We start from the raw sequence: 18,714 nt of genomic DNA, 5'->3' as shown, positions 1-18,714 counted from the left end.
GCCGCGGCGGCCCCGGGCCCGGGGCAGCGGCTCGGCCGCACCTCTGAGGGCTCCGGCAAGAGCAGCGCTCGCCTCTCCGCGAACACGGACGGGCTCCGTCCTCACGGAGGATACGGCTCCAGCGCCGCTCTGTCGCCGTACGGGTCGGGGACCGTCGGCCAAAAGCAGCGGCAGCCTGAGCTCGAGAGTAAGCGGGGCCCACATGGGTGGTGATGCTGGTCACTAATGACACCGCACCGACCAGGCACAGCGAGCCTCAGCACTTTGGTTAACCCAACTTCCAACTGCTGTGACCCATCCTGCCTCTTGAAATGAACCAAACGGATTATGCTGAAGACTCTTGTGATGCCGATAGTAAGTGATAAAGAAATGATTTCTTATCTATGTGAAAACTGGATGCCACTTCACCATAGTGAAATTTACTCTTCCATAGAAAAAAACCGAGTCTGAAACTTCAGAAAGCTTTCTGCAATCAAATGATGAACACACAGCCAGCAGCCCAAAGGTTTGCCATCAAATGAGTGAGATCTAATTTAGGACATCATTGGAAAGCAGGTGTTAGTCAGGATCCAGGGAAAGGACTCAAGCAAACCAGTTACTGATTATCTAACAACTGTGGGATGTAAAAATAGATGGAGGAATAAATTATAGAAGTTTTCTATTTCTATCTAAAAGCAAATTGACAGTGTAAATAGGAGCTAGGGAATTACCTTCTCATCAGCCATGATGCAAGTCTTTTAAAAGTGACTGGTAACCAAAGCCCAAAGGTATCAGCTTTTGCAATACACTAGGCTACAAGTCTGGCCCAAACACACTGCATCCTGTGATTCTTTTATGTAGCAAATGGCAGCTGAGTGTTCCCTTCTACTTCAAATGACCTACAGCAAGCACCAGAACTCCCTGAGGATGTGCCACCAACAGATTTGCACCAAAGGACACATCCCCAAGGACAGACACCCCTTTGTTCCATCACCCCACTGCATCTGGAGTGGACTGGAACCAGTGGTTTTCTTTCCATCCAGATGCCCATGGATGTTTCTCCATCCAATCCATTAGGAAAGGTATCAATTTACAAGAACCAGCATTTTATCATTAACATTGGTTAACATCAAATATATCAAAACATACAAGATCTATGCAATGGGCACATACAGGAAAGTGACTCATGAATATCTTAATTCCTACCTGACACTGGTTTATTCCATAGTGCATTAGGTTTTATTCTTTACAAATCAACAATCTTAGAGTAGATGCCATTAACCAGAAGATGCATGTTGGAGAACAGTTACTAATTGATTATTATCAATCAGTAATGATAATAATCAGTAATCCTTTAATAAGAGGCATACAGTTCAAAATTTTCACCAAACAGGCAAGCAAGTTTTTCCTCTCTCAGTTCAATTCCTAGTTCTTCCCTGACAGGAATTTATACATCTTCATTTCATCTCTTGTTATCACGTTTCCTCTTACTCATCCCTCCTCTGGGAAATAAACATGGTACACACATGTTAAAACACCATGCAGATGGTAATTGTTGCTTTGGAAGCCAATCAGCCCCAGCCCACAATGCTGTGATTCTGCCAGTCCAGCATTTACTGTGGAGCTTTACCTGAAGCACCTCAAGGTCCATCAGAAGTTTTACATCTGAACTGAACAGTCTAAGTGTCCTCAGGAGTCTGTGGGCAGCACTGTGTCAGGTAATGCTGTGTCTCAGGCAAAAGCTCAGCAAGTTTAGTATTCCTTCTTCATCTCTTAGGACTAAGCCTTATTTCCATGCCTAACCTAGAAATTGGAAAAGAAGAAACAGAGAATGTAGCTGGGGATAGAGCTAGCCTAAAAAAGTGTTAGTAACTTAGTTCAGGAGTTTTTCTGATATTTTCCTTGAGTCAGACAGCTGGATGGACTAGAACATGACTAATTGTGTAGATTCTCAGGCATTTACAGCAGTCACTTCAGTCTTACAAAGTTATTTTTATTTGAAAATTATACATCTTCAGTAGTTTATTCCATTATTAAGATTTTTCTTAATAAAAAATTCTGCTCTCCATAAAAAAGCTGTCATTAACAAAGTCATTTTCTCTTCCTTTTCACCTCATTGTCTGATAGGAGGTAGAAGGAACAGCACGTTTAGCAGAGCCATTGTCTTCCTCATTTTCATGGGGACGTTTTCTCGTTGTGGTTGGCTGGAAGAAAAACACAGGAGGATGGCTCCAGGAAACCAGGTGAGGCAGAACCTGACTTTCTGCTTGTTCCAGAACCAGAGGTGTTGGACAGTGTGACCGAAAACTAAGTCATTCTCTCCCTAGATCTAATTATATTTGATGGTTCTTATCTAACACATTGCTCCCAGCTTGGAACAGCTACTGTTCACAATTTTCCTAATTAGCATCTGGTGATGAATGGCACAGTGCTGTCCTAACCTTGAACCAACAGGAGAATTTTTACCTGAACACTAAACATTAGTGACTTGAATCTATTTTAAAAAAATCAAAAATTTTATTCTAAATATAGGAATAATTCTTTAAAGCCTAGGCAAGCGTTTCCAAACATTTAAACAAAGTGTTGACAAAACATGGAAATTCATTGCTGCTGTTCAGGAAACAGAACTAACCAGTAGGCTGCCACATATAGCCCAAGGGTACCTTTCTCCAAAGTCTCAAAATCAACTGATTTTCTTATTAAAGACTACTTCAAAATCTAGTTTCTCTGTGCATCAAATATGAATCTTCAAATATCTACTGCACATACCATTTTTGATGTTTCTGGTGGGTTCATATTGGTACGTGTCTGAGCAAGTAGCTGTTCAAATGTAGTTTTCATATCCTCATCCTGCAAAAAAGCCCAGCATCTAAGCAGTATATAGAATATTTAAGGGAAAAGCAAAGATTGGGAAGATCAAAGAGAAGTGAATGGGACATTCAGTGCTAGAGACAATTAGAAATAAAGATCATTGAGGTCCTAAGGATTTCAGCTGTTTTAACTGACTTTTTTAGGTGAAGGCAGTGGAGAGGGTCCTTTTCCTAATCAATGGAGTATTGCAGTATCTCCTTTTCTTATTTAACTATTCTAAAGTGCTACAAAAAGGATTTGACCTGAATATCCATTTAATTTTATACAGAATTTTGACTTGTTTTTCTTTTCAAGTGTCACCTGATTTGATTGTGGATACAATTGAATTGATGGATAAGGTAAGAAATATTTTTCCATTGATGTAACAAAGACCTGTGGTTTTTCTTCAGCATGCAGTCAAACTAATCTTGTACCATTCAAAAGATTTCAGTGAAGATTTCAGAGGCAGAAACAGCAATAATTGTTTATATGCCTTTAAAAAAATGTTTTATTAAGTAAATACAGGTAAGAAGACATTTCCACTGAGCAGTACTTAGGTTTACACAGCTCAACAGGTTTTTAAAGTTCTAGATTTAAGCAAAGAATGGAGTAAACAACTTGTTTTGAAAACACTAATTTGAAAGCACTACTAGTTTAAATAAATCTGCAGAACATGCTTACTTCTAGTACCTGAAAAATTCCCTAGTGCCCCCAAAATCATCAGAGGGCATCAGCTGGTCACAGAGAGAATGGGGTTTTTTCCTGCTGACTTGTAAAGTCAATACTTCCAGACAACACAAGAGGGAGAGAGAAGCCAGTAACTCCTCACTACTCACTGGGGCAGGACTGGGGAGCTCTTTTGGTGCTATGAGATGTGTGATATCTAGAGCTGAGCATGCTGGATGCTGGCCTTCCAAGCAGGCAGTTCACATCGCCTATGAACACCTGACACTCCTAGTAACAGCCCCTGAAGGGAAACAGCTCAAAGAACAGCAGCTGAATGCTTGATGACATCTGGTTTTATGGCTATGATGTTTTCTGGAACCTTCTGTCCTGTCGTCAGAATTAAACTTAACAGTAAGAGATGTCCTTACATGCAATATATAATCAAGTTAATAACAACTTGAGTATATAAACTGAAATATCTTAAATTCTTAGCTCATCTAAATCAGTCATCTATTTCCCCTTCCCCCTTTATGCATACCAGCAATTTTTAAAATCAGTGCTGCATGGTTTCTGAATAACTTTTCTGCTCAGATTTGTAATTCCAATGTAAGAATCTATATCTGATTAACTCATTGTAGATGTTACACACAAAACTACAGTAACTAAAACCCATGAATGTCAGGAAAAGCTTCCTGATGCCCAGGAGCATAATCAAGACAAGTTAATCACTTTAAAAAGTAATCCACACATGTTTTTTGTCTCAGAACACTATCAGCTGTTGGGCACTGAGGGATACTCCCTTGCTTCCCCCATTTCTTATGCTCTTTACCAAAGCATCTGAAATTCTGCTGTTCCCAGTGGAGGAACAGGAATAGCCTTGTGCTTGGTGTGAATAAACAGAACCTGTTGCGTGGCTCAGATGGAGGCTGGGTGACATTTTTCAGCCTCTTCAAGCAAAAATATTCAAGAAAGCTCATAGGTTTAAATTTAAGAAAAGACCACCTAAATACTATCCCTCTCAAACCTAATTAGACTCTAACAGGAGGCAGGGAAACCATCACTTCCTACTCAGAGGGTTCCCAAACCAGGGACACAGCAGAGTAAAAACAAGCTAGTATTGGATGCTTGCCAGAAACAAACTGCACTGCCTGCCCACACAAATATCTGAGGAGATGGGGCTCTGCTCCAATGCTCAGAAGGAGAGGTCCATCCTACCAGAACCACAATCAGACTTGGGCTCTAGAAAACACATCTTGATCTCATGTGTGAGTTCTGGGAAGAGGTGTCTCAGAAGGGATGCAGAAGCTGCTTATTGTATTGACAGAAGGTATTCAGGACACTACTCCATGCTGCTTTTGCAGTCTCTCTACAGGGACTAAATCTTTGAAAATACAAGATAGGAACAAGTTATCCCTCAAACAACTCAGCTTTCACTTAAAACCCAATTCCTACCTGCAGCCAAGGATGCTCTAAGGCCTCCTCTGTGGTAAGACGTTTGCTTGGATCCACCACTAACAGCTTCTTCACAAGATCCAGAGCTAAGACAATAAAATGAGCTGGTTGGCATGTGATCAATACATTCATTACTTGAAATATGCCTACACCAAAACTATCTGTGACAATGTGCCTTACACCCCTTCAGAGCAATGCACACAAGTGCAGGCTGGGCAGATCCCTTTTCTTTTTGCTGTGCATGGGAAGGGCTGCAGGCTGCAACCATCCTTCCTTCACACAGACACAACTCAGCAATTCTCAGTATACCAGAATTACCCAGAGATATATTTAGCATATACACAGTTTATGTTCTGAGCATGCACAGGAGGCTCTTCCCCAAAAGCTTCAGTATTGCTGTGGAAAAGCAAAGACAGCTTAATTTATCCTGGTTTACAGTGTCTTCAAAAGCAGATTATCCATCTGGGAAAGTGGGAGAGAAGAGACAGGACATACACATGTGTGCTTAACATCATCTTCTTAGGAAGCTGCTTAGTAGACACTGTGAAAAATATGGCATTTATGTTGTATTTTATTACTGCAAATCTCTCATAAAGGAATTTCAGCAAGATTTACTTTTCATTTGATCAGATTATTCTGAATACATACAAGTAGGACTATGGAAATTATGTTAAGATTGTACATTCTCATGAATGTCTGACTTAATATTGAATAAGATCCAAACTATCCAGGAGGGAGTTCTATTTGATAAGTTTATTAGATAAAGGATGACCACATCATTTATTAGAAACTCCTTTGCATATTCAAATAAGTGTCCAAGGTAAATACTACAATTATTTTGTGCATATAAAACGTCCTGAAAAACTAAAAGCACACAGACTGTAATTATAATTTTAGTTTGCTATGTAAAAACTCAGTTTCACAGACTACTTCACTTACAGTGAGCCAAACATAATAGATGATTCCTCAAATGTGACTGACACTTTCAGCTCAAAGACTAGCACCATGAAAGGACTCTCTTGGAACGTTTGTTTTTTGGAATTCTAACTTGTATTCCTTAAATTCCTTCAACACTTGAAGAATCTTTAGGCAAAGTCAGAAGAAAAAGTGATAAGAGGAGAAATAGATGTATGTGCCCACAAACTGTATACTTGTGTGGTTAATTATGGAAAATACTACTAAGAAATCTCTTCAATAATAAAGTATGTTCTCGTTCTAATGCTTTAACTATGAACTTAAAAAAATATATTTAATATATTAGCTTAAAAACAAAACATATTAACACACAGTGTGCCATGCAGCTGAAAGGAGGATAAAGGAAAACAAAAACTACAAGAAAAGAGGTAGATATTTTACTACCCACTGTGCTGGAGTCATACCCATGTCTGACACATGCTTCCACTCTTTAGCAATGAATGTGTATTTTCCACAAGTGATTTGATCCTTCAGAGAGAGCTGAGTATTTTGCTCATTGAATGGTGGATATCCACACAAGCTGGATAAAAGAAAAGAAGTTAAATAGCACAGAATTTCTCATAGCAAATGAAATCACATGTTTTAAGGCATCTGCTATCGTAGTGTTTTTATACTTGTAGAGTTTTAAACTTTCACATCCTCATATAGACACTGAAGTTGCCAAGTCTCAAGCCATGTATGTCAAAGACTGCCCAGTGAAGGTACAACTCCACAATATCTTACCATACAAAAAGAATAACTCCTAAACTCCAGCAGTCCACAGCTCGGCTGTATCCAGCAGTCCCAAGTGAATTTAGAACCTCAGGAGCAAGATACATGGGAGTACCACATAATGTTTTCATAAGAGAAGCTTCTCCAAGAATCTTGGATTGTCCAAAATCTGTAATCTTGCATTTAAAAATGGTAACACCACATTACATATTAGGATGGAGTGTGCTAGAACACATCATACTGTAGACATACAGCAGGAGGTAGCATTAAGTTTCTTCCTTCCAAGCCAGTTCCAGTACATGACTATGAATAGAAGTCACCCCAAACATTAAGTGAGAATGGGAGAGAAGGAAGAGGGAGAAATATGACAAAGTATCACACTTTACACTAGCAAAAATACTCTAAGATGTGGATACGAATGGACAACTACAGAATAAAGGTATTATAGCCTATTAGAAGAGTTTACATGAAAAATAAGCATTTCAGCATGCAAATATAGTCAATGCTTTCTCTGGGGGAAAATAAAAACAACACAAAAGAAAATTACATCCCTAATCCCCCCCTCCCCAAAAAAACAAAACAACAAAAGAAAAAAACCACTGTCACCACACAGCCTGGACATTTGTGGGAATGCTGTCTGTAATTCAAAAATTTAGATTTTATTGGGGAAAAAAACACTGTCATTTGAAAATACATATGTGGTGTATGGGTTGAAATATTCATACAAGTAAAATTACAATTATGAAAAAGAAAGGTCTATGTTTCAAGTTACTTCATGACTCGTATGACGAATTCCATCATATCTTTTTTGGCTATGTTCAATGAAATATCAAGAAGACTGTGAAGGAACACTCCTAAATTTTTCCATTACTATGAAATATAAGTTTCCTTACCTTTACAAGACATATCTCTTCAGAAGATGAGAGTAGCACATTTTCTGGCTTTAGGTCTCGGTGTATAATTCCATTGTCATGAAGATACTAAATACATGCAGATGGGTAATTAAGGAAAAACAGACTATTAACTTACTTTAAAATGTAAGCTTTCCATTTTTTCTCATGGCAATGGCAGGATAACTGAAATGGCTATGTAAAAGGAGGGCAAATATTTAAAGCTTCCTAACATAGGATTGTCCCTTAAAAAAACAGAAAGCAAAATGAAAACAAAACAAACCAAAAAACCCACACCAGAACAGCATCACAAAGAAACAAAAAGCACCTTATATACAAAAATATTATGCTTCAAATGTCAAATCTCATGCAAGCACAGTGTGCAGACCCACGTTCTGTGTCACCTTTGTAGGAATTCTCCTTTTCTGTCTCTCTCTTGTTAAACCAACTTGTTAAGAACACTGTGCTGATTGCTTGCTTGGGTTTCAGCAATGACAAGTGACAGAAAAACTCATCTTGTTGACTTTTTTTGGGTAGAATTCACAATTATATACCTTTACTGCCAGCAGCATCTGATAAAAGTACAACTTGCAGATATCTTCTTTCATCTTGATTGGCCTTGACACTCTGTCATACAATTCTCCTCCTTCCATCCTAAAACAAATGCAGGCTAACAAACCAACAGATAACTTCCAAAAGATTCATCTCATTAGACAAGACTAAGACCAAAACATTTGGCTATTCTGGCTACAGAGAAAGAATAAATTTCTGAAAATAAGTGAGCAACATCCTAAACACAGCACATGCATGGCTGAGTTAAGGTCAATCTCCTGAGTGCCTACAAAGCATAGAAGGATGATTTCTCCTGGTTATCCTAGCTCCTAATCTTCCAAAGGTTTTAGAGAAAAGTGGAGGGCAGCAGAAGGAAAACAAAGTAAAAAAAGCAAAACCTCCACAGTTCATTGTGGCTATGAAAAAACACTTTATGTGTTTATTTTCAAACAGGTTACTTACAGTTCCAAAACAATGTAGTAATCCTCTGCTTCAAAGAAGTTTTTAATCTTAATTAAGCAAGGCTAACAGAAAAGGAAACACAAACAGAGACACAAAATAGAATAATTTGTAAAAATTCATCCTAAAGTTCTTATTTCAGTATTTCAAACCAGGTCACTTAAGCTAACACTTAACACAAGTGACTTACAAGCACCCCAGACCACATCCTCAGCATTTTATCTATTTTACATGCAGAGGAAAGAGAGGATACAAATTCAAGAAATTGCCAGTGAAAACTAGCCTTTATATTCAGTTATTTTGCAGCATTTACAAAAACTTGCATCAAAGAAAAATTTCTGCAACAGTGGCTCAGTTAAAACTCCTCCTGTGATGTTTCTTCTCAAATTTACGTCTCCAGTGATCCAAAGCTTTAAAATCTCAAATCTGCTAGGATATAATACACTTAAAAGAAGAAAAAAAGACCCATTCAACAATTTACAAGGGAAATTATTTATCTCCTTTAACACATTTCTGAATGGATAAAATTGCTCTTTCATTACTACACTAAGGTCAGTAAACTAAACAAGTACATACAGGAGGGAGCAAAAACTAATAAAAATGTACAGTAATACTCACATGATCTATTTTCTTCAAAATCTCAATTTCTGTATTGATATTTAAACCTGGGTTCTATTAAAAGAATCAAATACCATATTGGGTAAGACAGAGCTGTTCTGGAATAAGACATATGAGAAATAAGAGACAGTACCAGGAAAGACATAATCTATGCCTTTTGCTACTCTAAGTGACCATAACATACAATTTCTTCCATAAAATGATCAGATACCTTCAGTGAATTAAATAAACAGAGTGCTGTCAATATCTGGAGCAAGATATTGCTCCAGACATGAAATTTCACTGCAGGTTAGAAATCCCCCACTAACTTCCAAATTTAAAAAAAAAAAAAATTCTTTTTGCTCATATACTTGTATTTAAACAGCTTTTCTCCCTCCAAGATGCTTTGCAGACAGCCCAACTTAAAATTACATGCTAGTCTCTCCTATTTTGCAAGATAACATAAACAGATTCTCTAACCTATGGCTTAGGCTCAACTAATGAAATCAGCTCAGCAGGGATTTTTTTGCTCTTCTTTCAATCCAAACCAATCATCTTGGAACACACAACTTAACCCATACACAACATTCCAGATATATTCCTGTGTCTGTTTTGTAGAATGCCATGTATCAGTAATTAGAATTCAAACCAGCATCTTGAGCCAGTTGTCTTTGTACTTCTCCAAATTCTGGCTTCTGCCATTAGACCTTCCCAAAAGGCTTCCTACAATTTTCTTAAAATGTATTATGATGGAGCTTTCAACAAAATGAGCTTAGTTGGGACATTTTTGATCAAGACTCAGCTGGTTATCATGTGTCTATCTGATGGACATAAACCAAACCCTGCAAGACTCCACACCACCCCTTGTATACATCCCATTAACAGTCCTAAATGATGAACCTAATTGAATGTGGTCAAGGAATAAAAACAAGAATTCTGTGCATCATACAAGATCAAAAAGCATTTTTAAATTAAATGCTGAAGACATTAAGTAAGAAAATCCTCATTTGCAGATAGCTGAGGAGTCTGAGAAGTTACCAAATATTCCAAGACTGCTTCAAGGTGGCCAAGACAGACAGACAGACAGACAGACAATAATACTTACTTCTTCACCCAGGCCACTTGCCACAAACTTCCGTTTATTGATGATTTTCACTGCAACTTTGTTACAGGTGCTCTTCTCAAATGCCAGTTTGACTTCTCCACAGGCACCACTAAAAGAAGAGCACAGCTCTGTCAAAAATTTGTGTAACAAGTGCAGGCAAATGAAAGCATAATTTGGAGCTGGCTGCTTTCTAACTTTCTGAATAAGGCACATTGCCTGTTCTGAGGAAGTACTCAACAGTTAAAGTCTGTAGTACTTCTCAGGAAACATTCAAGAGTTAGAAAGTCTATTTAAACACAAGTGTTGTCAAGGGCCATTCATTCAAAACTGCAGGAGTCAATTCTCTATTTGTACCAAAAGTACTGGCAGGTAGGAAGGACCAGCTCTGTCAGCATTTCCTTCATGCAAAGGCATTTAGGAGAAGAGACCTCAGGAAAAGTTCTCTTAACACTGGACTGCAGAAATCTGAGGAACAGATGTGACAATACTTGTATTTTTACAAAGTAGCAATTATATTACAGAAAGAAATTCTTCTGTTTTTCACACAGATTTGTTTCTACTCAATTATTCACCTCCAGATTCTTCACTGACCAACTGTTTCCAAAAGAGAAAAGAACAGCCCCCATTTAAAACAGCTTCTCTCTCCTTTTTCCTGGACAGTTCTTTTCCTTTTTATCTGAAGGCCTCAACAGTGATATTGTAGGAAGCTGTATTCTGACAAATAGCTCTTCCTTCTACTTCCAACAACTGAGTAAATTAATATGCAAACTTTAAAAACATGTTAAGAATTTACAGTCTTCGTTCCATTCCACAGGAAAAAACCCAAACAAAACAAAACCAAACCTGATTTTTGCAATTGGTAGTAGGTTACAAACCCCAAACCAATTAGAGAGACAAAGCCAAAATTCCTGTTTAGATTGTTGTAAAGAACATATTTATTGACGTGTTATCACACTTTTTTTTCACTTTTTTCTTTTAAAACAGCAGCTCAGTTAATACTGGTAATAATTCCAGCCCAAGATACTGATAATGATAATGAAGTTAACCCTTTCTACTGAGGGAAGAAGGATGCTTACCTTCCCAAAGTCTTTGACATAATATATTTTTCTCTGAGTTCTTTAGGAAACATCATCTGATCATCCACCATAAGATCAGAAAATACAAACACTGGGAAGACAAGTGGAGATCATTTTCCCATTATTAGATTTAAGATTTTTATTATAACAAACAGGTATGTTTTGTGAGCTTTTATAGTCAACAGTATAACTGAGAAAATACTGCCTGCTAGAGGAAAAACTAAATATATGCTATAAATTATACCAGCTATGGGTTAGCAAGGTGATCTTATTACTAAAAAATTACATTTTGGGATTAAATTCACAACAGTCTTTAAGTAATTAATTACATTTAAGGACAAAAGGAGCAAAAATTTTAATGTCCCAGCAAAGATCAAAGAGAAGTAATAATCAAGAAGACAGCATCTTAGTGGAAGATCAAAGAAAGAAACAAAAGCCCAGCCCTGTTTATTTTTAAGAGGATTTTCTATTTATTGTGCAGCATCTAGTTAGGTATCTGAGGGGTTTTTTTCAACTTTTCTTGAATCCTCTTGTTTTCCTTCTTGCTTCCACTGTTCCCACCATCATATGCACAGCTACTGAATCCCAGAAGGGTTTCAAAAACAAAGAAAAAACTATAAAAGTTTATACTCTAGTAAGGTGCTGCCTGATACAGATTTCTTTAAGTTTTCAGTTTTTTTTTCCCTAGGGTTGTCATGGATAATTTTTATGTGAGTACTAAAACACCTGTTAATGAGATGTGCTCACAAAGCAGCTCAGCCCTCAAGAAACACACTCAAATCAATGCAGAAACAACCTCCTGGTCAATAGATGAAAATTCTACTTAAACTAAAGCACATTTTACCCTTATTGGTCTGTACAGACAGTGCAATTTCAGAGTTGTGTGTCAGTGGAAGCCTCCTCCCTCTTCCAACGAGCTCTCTATTAACAAATGTCCCATTTGCACTATGGTCTTCAATGTAGGCAACATAGGAATTTCTTGGACCCATTTCCTCAAAGAGAAAAAAAATGGGGAAGATGACAGTAAAGAACAAATGACTTTACAATAAAGACGTGACACACTAGAAATTTACTATTGTTGACTCAAGAAATGAGACTGAGTTTATTTCATAAACCATATGAATGGGGTATAGCCAAAATTCTTGTTAAAGGAGTCAACCCTGATAATACTTTGATTTTTTTTAGGATCCCTGCCCCAAAGTTTCTTTTGAATTATGCCAGAATAGACAGAGTTAATATTTTTAGCACTTACCCTGAAAATTCGGAAGTGCTTCTTGCTATAGTTTTGGTAGAAGCCAGTCTCAGACAATCCCAGCTTGGAAAAACTGTAATCACAGCTTTTGTCCCTCCCAAACCAGTACTCATCATTCACACAGTCTGCAGAGGAGGGGAAGGTACAGCAGAGAGAAAAGACAATATTGCAGGAAGTTAATAACTATGGCACCACAGAATGATTCCAAAAAGCAATGAACAGGATAACAGAGACAAGAAACTTCCCATAGAATCAAGTTTGTCTTAAGACATACAAAGCACCACACCTTGTCAAATCCTTTAATAATTTTACCCTCTTCACCAGTGGTATTTTTCAGTTTACCATCAGCAATATAGAGACATGTAACTAAATAAAATAAATTATAAAATTTGTTTTAAATGAAGCATGTAACAAAGAATATGAACACCCTAGAATTTCTGTAAGTCTATGGAAGCTGTATATCTGAGAACTCAGTGTAAACACTGGGATGTAGTATGGAATAAAACATTATAGCAAAAAATTCCATACCTCAATTTGCTTGTACCTAACTTGAAAATGAAAAGACACTGCTCTTCAGCAAGCTGCTCAGAACTTTTCTGAGATCCTACAAAGAAACCAAGAGATTTATTACAGCATGCACCTACCACAGTTGCTGAAACCTTTTCCAAGTGCAAAGAGTCGACCCCAAGGCTGAGGAACCAGCTCTTCAGATTCCTGGTCCTCAGGGATGGACGGCAGCTCCTGAGTGGGAACAGTGTCCAAGGAACTGAGAGTCCCAGAACTTAAGGAAGACTGACTAGTGCTCTGTGAGCCACTGGAAGAACTGGTACCACTCTGTGGCTGCTGGGCACTCTGAGACTGCTGTGCTTCACTTCCAGTCTCTCGAGACATGTTGGCTTTAAAAGAGAATATTTAAAAAACCGCAATTACTACAGCAAAGTAGAACTGGCAAACACTCACACACTGCACTAATAACGGCCAAGTCCATTCTCAGCCTCAAAGATGCAAAACTTACAACCAAAGCGTGCATGTCTGGGTTATACATAAATTCCCAGGAAGTGTGCAAACCAGGATGGTTTTCCTTTTAAAAGATAACGTGGGGCGGCCTCTGCTGGTTCTAAAGCAGAACTAACCCTGATTAATTCCCGGATTGCTACCGAGGACTTCAGCGCTCCCATTGGATCACACAGGCACGGGCTGCGCTCTGACAGAGCATCCCCGCACGGAGCAAGGGACCACGGCTGGTCCCCGACACAAAGAAAAAATCGAAAGGAGTAAGAACTGTAAAATCACATAGGTTTTCTTGAAAGTGCCCGAGAGATTTATCACACTTGTACATAACAACTGTACAAAACCTTGCCAGATTCAGACACTGCCCCGGCAGCTGCCGGTTCATTTTCAGACTGACTCAGTGCAGGAAACAGCCCGGAAATTCACAGCCTGTGCTGCCTCCTCCATTTAAATGCTGCCCCAGCCCACCCCGCCACAGCCAGCTTCCTCCAACACAGGTGTGCCCACGAGCCTTCCAACCTCACCATCTGTATATGGGGTTTTGAGCTGGCTGCCGATAGTTTAATGTATACCTCTCCTTATCGCTTTGCTACATTTCATTACGAGCCATAAAACCACGGCAGCTCCCAAGTCCCCTCCGCCGTCCCGTTCCTTACAGGTGTTCACAAACACACAGGCGAGGCCCAGGGCTCTGCCCGCAGACAGAACAGAACCACGGAACCCTGCGGGCTGGAAAAGACAGAGGCCATCGAGTCCAGCCGCTTCCCCGGCACTGCCAACGCCACCGTGCCCCTGTCCCCTGTCCCACACCCACACGGCTGCAGGACCCCTCTAGGGATGGCGACCCCACCTCTGACCAGTGCAGTCCTTTCCATACAGGAGCTTTCCCTCGTATCCGACCTGAACCTCCCTCTGAATGCTCAGACGGCGGGGCCGTGCCGGGAGAAGCGGGGGGAGCAGCCCGCGGCGGCCCCGGGGCGGGAGAGGCGCGCGGGGCAGGGAGCGGGGCAGGGCCGGAGCGGGACCCGAACTCACGGCTCGCGGGCTCGCGGGGCTCACGCCGTCGGGCCGGGGCCGCCGTGCGCGCCGCGCGCGCGCCCCGAGCGCAGCCAATGAGCGCGCGGTCCGCGCGGAGGCCGCCGGGAGCGGGGCGCGATGCGGGCGGCGCTGCGGGCGCGGCTCGGGTGGGCGCGCCTGGCGCTCCGCGGGGCCGCGCTGGGCCGCGCCCCGGGGCCGCCGTGCTGGAGCTGCGGCGCTCCGCTCCCCAGCAGCGATGGGCCGCCCCACTTCTGCCCCGGCTGCCAGGCTCTGCAGCCGCCGGCGCCGCGGCCTGACCTTTTCCGCCTGATGGACTGGTGAGTGTGGGCGGGGCGGCCGCGAGCCCGGCCGGCCGCGGGTCTCACCCGCCCTGTGTCCTGCAGCGACCGCTCCTTCCGCGTCGACCCGGGGCAGCTGCAGCGGCGGTTCCGGAGCCTGCAGCGTGCCGTGCACCCCGACCGCTTCGGCCAGAGGCCGCCGGTGAGCCCCGGGCCGGGCGGGGGAGCCGGGCCGGGAGGGGCCCGCGGGGCTCGGTGAGCGCCGGACGAACTCGCCTTTAACCTTCGGCTGCGTGGCGAGGTCGCAGTGTCGAGTCCCCACCTCTCTCCCGCTCGGGGAGTGAGGGGATTCGCCTGTGTTTGTCTTTCGGTGCTCAGAAGAGGCTCTGCCATGGATTTGCGGCGGAGGCGGACGATGCGGGGCCGCTGCAGTTCGTCAGGCCTTAGCTGAGCGCAGTGCCACAGCTCCCAGGTCCACGGAGCCTTCTCCGTTTCACACACGGACTGGTGTGGGGACGCTGCCGTTCCGCATGTAACAAAGTGTATTTTGCCATTTGTAATTAGCTTCCAATTATTTGCCATCCATTTGCAGAAAGAGCAGTACTACTCTGAGCAACACTCTTCCCTGATCAACAAGGCCTACCAGACTCTGCTGAACCCTCTGAGCCGAGGCCTCTATCTAGTAAGGTCCCCGTTAGGTATTGCAGTGTTCTGTGACTAACCCTGGGGCTGGTAGGGATCCCACCCTCGATTCAGGCCCTAATGTGCTAATTTGCACTCCTCTGAAGAGGATCACCAGAGATTGAAGGGAGACCAGAACCAAGTTTCTCCAAAAATTAATCAGCATATCATCTCATTTGCTGCTCATCTTACAGTAATTTGTCTTTCACATCACACGTGGTGTTTGGCCATGGCTGCTCATTCCGAATTTCCGTCTGGCCCATGGCAGCCTTTTTTATGTTTTTTGGCTTTGGGAAACTGCTGATTTTTATGTGTGGAGTTAATTTTCAGATTGACTCAATGCACTGTAGGTTTATCGAATATGAATCTGAGTATGCCCCACTAAGAGACTTAATAGTAAAGAAAATAATTTCCATAGAAATGGATGTGGGAATATTTATTTTCAAATTCCCATTTCCTCTGCCAGCTGGAGCTGAGTGGAGTGGAGCCAGCAAAAGAGACAGACTGTGATGCAGACTCTGCGTTCCTTATGGAAATCATGGAAATTAATGAGAAATTAGCAGAGTCCAAAAACAAGAATAACCTTGAAGAAGTTGAAACTTCCATTAAAGGTAGGTTATGACTTGAGGAATTTGTACAGAACTAATGTACTGAATGTTGTGTAATACATGAGTCTGAAAGCTTTAAACTGTGTTGGTATATTTCTTGTAATGTCTTCAGTTTGTGTTAGTCTGGAATTGACTCACTGCAGGAGCTTCTGCCCTGTTCCCCTCTTTTCCAGTATTGTCTTTACCTATTTATGCACCTAAATATCACATCTGTCTTGAGAACATTTGTATAACAGAATCTATTCTGATGTAAAAATAAATATATATAGACAATAAAAAGGAATTTACTCAACCTTAATTAGGTTAGTCACTTGTTCCAAAAAAGAACCTGTCAGAATGAAGTTGAATAAAATGCTTGTCTGACTACACTAAATAATGTTATTTATAAAGGCATTATAGTTCTTTCACCTTCTTCATCTGGCAGCCATTATATTGAGTGGTTATTGTCCTTACACAAGCAACTTTCTTTTTATATTGTTGGTGATACCAAAAGCATTTGGTTTACTGATATATTTAATTCTTTTCAATAACAGCTATGTGCTAAAAGCAATTACAATAACTAGAATAAAAACTGAATAGCACAGGAGAAAGTTAACTGTAGCAGGGTAAACTGATACATCAAAAATAAGTTAGATTGCTGGGAAATTAGTGACCACTGGTGTGCAATGGAATTGCTGTCAGTATACCTGTTTAAAGCAAGAAATACATGTTTGAAATGATAATTAAAACAACACTGACAGCAGTATAATGAAAAACTTGCTTGGCTCCCAAAGGCTGAAATGAACTTTCCCACCACAGGCAGTCAGAATGCAGTGGTATCATATATCCCAAGTATAACAAAAAGTAAATGAAATAATTTGTTTTGCAGTTAAACAAGAAGAACTGACCAGAGAGGTGACTGCAGCTTTTGAAAGAGGTACCTGATTTTATGAAGTTTTTAACTGCCATACATACCTGTCAGATGCTTAAAACTCCACATTCTCTTACTGGCAAATATTTCCTGAGCTATGGAATAGAAACAGTGCATTGACAAGGGTTCTTTGTTAGGTATTTAGAATAAGTACTTCTAAACTGACATTCCTGCTGATTTGGGAAATTCAGGACCTCACATTAAAAGCAAAGTCCAGTACAAAAGTTCCATTCATCTTGCATCTAAATAATAATTTTCAGTGGGAATGTAGATGCTAAGAAATTGTTTGTGTGCTTCCCAGAATGCTGAAAAGGACAGACATGATCTTAGACGTGTTCTGAGGTTTCACACTTGAATTTGGGAGATGTTCTGCAGTCCTGGAGCAGAGCAGTGAGTGCTGTTCTTTGCAGTGAAAGCCACAGCTGCTGTGTGGCAAGTAAAGGCCTGTTCAGCATAAGGTCTGGGGACTTCCTGTGCAATCATCAACATAACTTTGTTCTACAACCAGTGGATAGGCACAGGCTTGAACCAGGCCTGAGCCTCTGAAGCTGGGAAAAAACCTCTGTGGTTGTGTGCCAGGTCCAGAATGCTGCACTTTTGTCAGGGTGGGCATAACTGTAAACATCACAGTGGTGCTGGCTGGACCTGCCTATGAGGAATTACATTCTCTTTCTCTGGGCCGTGAGAAGGACTGTGTTGCCTTTGTCTGTAGGTCATTAACCACCCCCCCCTTTAAGTGAGCAGAAATTGTTTCAATATCAGTTTTGGAATTGGCACTGTCCTGACCAGACTCCTCCTCATTTGCACTTTTCAGTTATGTCAGTTGCTCTATTTATAGGTGTTTTAAACAAAACCATTTGTCTTGCCTAGTGGGTAGATCAATACTGCAGCCACTTTACAGGAGTCATTAAAGGGCATTCATTCACATTTATTTTCCAAATTGTTGATTGTTACAGGTTTTGTGGAACATTTGAGTTGAGATGTTCCCAAACCATCTGAGGTTAAAACAATAGGCAGCATGGCTTTAATAGAGTCTGAGTCCCTGCAGGTCACAACTCTTGGTACTGAAACAGGTGCTGTCAATGAAACCTTGAGATTCATTTTGAAAATGCGAATTCACCTCTCCCTCTGTAAACCAGTACTGTTTTATTTCATTTCAGATGATCTTCAAGAAGCCAAGAAACTGCTAGGAAAAATGAAGTATTTTGCCAACTTAGAAGATAAACTAAAGGCCAAGAAGGTCCCTTCCTGATGTTGCCTTCCTAGCTATTGAGAGTTAGTGTTATTTTCAATTAAACAAATGGTTTTATTAGCAAAATCAGACCAAGGGTGTTTGTTTCCTGTACTTCCATTAAAAGCTTTAATTCTGGGAGGAGGAAAATAAATAGAAAAGAAATCCCATGCTTGCTGCAGCACTTGGGGAGCAGATGACATTTGGAAATGCTTACAGCCAGGAAAAGTTGCACTGGGTAAGGTGGGCCACTGTCCTGGCAGTGGCAGGTATGGAAACAAATATCAGAGAGGCACACAAACACCAGTTGTGAGATTTCTTACTTCCTAACATGTGAAGAATTTATTTAAGAATTTATATTTATTTAAGTTGAAAAAGAGTCCATGAAAAAAT

General features: G+C 40.8%; 2 protein-coding genes and 1 long non-coding RNA gene across 5 annotated transcripts; 2 read left to right on the top strand and 1 right to left on the bottom strand.

Moving 5' to 3' along the window:
* The first annotated feature begins 16 nt into the window (after nt 1-16).
* Nucleotides 17-4,658, top strand: LOC132336228 (uncharacterized). Its single transcript, XR_009488826.1, has 3 exons — nt 17-354; nt 2,107-2,222; nt 3,145-4,658. It is a non-coding gene; the product is annotated as an uncharacterized LOC132336228 (long non-coding RNA).
* CHEK2 (checkpoint kinase 2) lies at nt 1,179-14,647 on the bottom strand. 2 transcript variants are annotated; one of them, XR_009488825.1, is made up of 16 exons: nt 14,426-14,647; nt 13,209-13,460; nt 12,565-12,689; nt 12,157-12,304; nt 11,313-11,403; nt 10,237-10,345; nt 9,153-9,206; nt 8,538-8,599; nt 8,078-8,177; nt 7,527-7,613; nt 6,646-6,809; nt 6,327-6,442; nt 4,948-5,033; nt 2,749-2,829; nt 1,610-2,183; nt 1,179-1,481 (listed from the first exon to the last, which is right to left on the bottom strand). XR_009488825.1 is itself a non-coding variant. In XM_059863489.1 (15 exons), exons 1-15 carry the CDS (start codon nt 14,448-14,450, stop codon nt 2,088-2,090), a joined length of 1,596 nt encoding a protein of 531 aa, XP_059719472.1. In that variant the 5' UTR covers nt 14,451-14,647; the 3' UTR covers nt 1,179-2,087. The 2 variants fall into 2 exon arrangements, 1 of the variants encoding a protein (XP_059719472.1); XM_059863489.1 differs by having other exon boundaries at nt 1,179-2,183.
* Nucleotides 14,648-14,727: 80 nt separating this feature from the next.
* Nucleotides 14,728-18,408, top strand: HSCB (HscB mitochondrial iron-sulfur cluster cochaperone). Of its 2 annotated transcripts, XM_059863225.1 has the most exons (6): nt 14,728-14,930; nt 14,997-15,093; nt 15,484-15,573; nt 16,039-16,183; nt 17,049-17,096; nt 18,251-18,408. In XM_059863225.1, exons 1-6 carry the CDS (start codon nt 14,731-14,733, stop codon nt 18,340-18,342), a joined length of 672 nt encoding a protein of 223 aa, XP_059719208.1. In that variant the 5' UTR covers nt 14,728-14,730; the 3' UTR covers nt 18,343-18,408. The 2 variants fall into 2 exon arrangements, with proteins under 2 accessions (XP_059719208.1, XP_059719209.1); XM_059863226.1 differs by lacking the exon at nt 15,484-15,573.
* Nucleotides 18,409-18,714: the final 306 nt, after the last annotated feature.

The sequence above is a fragment of the Haemorhous mexicanus genome, chromosome 19 (genome assembly GCF_027477595.1).
Source record: "Haemorhous mexicanus isolate bHaeMex1 chromosome 19, bHaeMex1.pri, whole genome shotgun sequence".
Lineage (NCBI taxonomy): Eukaryota > Metazoa > Chordata > Aves > Passeriformes > Fringillidae > Haemorhous > Haemorhous mexicanus.
Note: the sequence above shows the minus strand (reverse complement) of the source record. Positions and strands in the feature narration are given on the sequence as shown.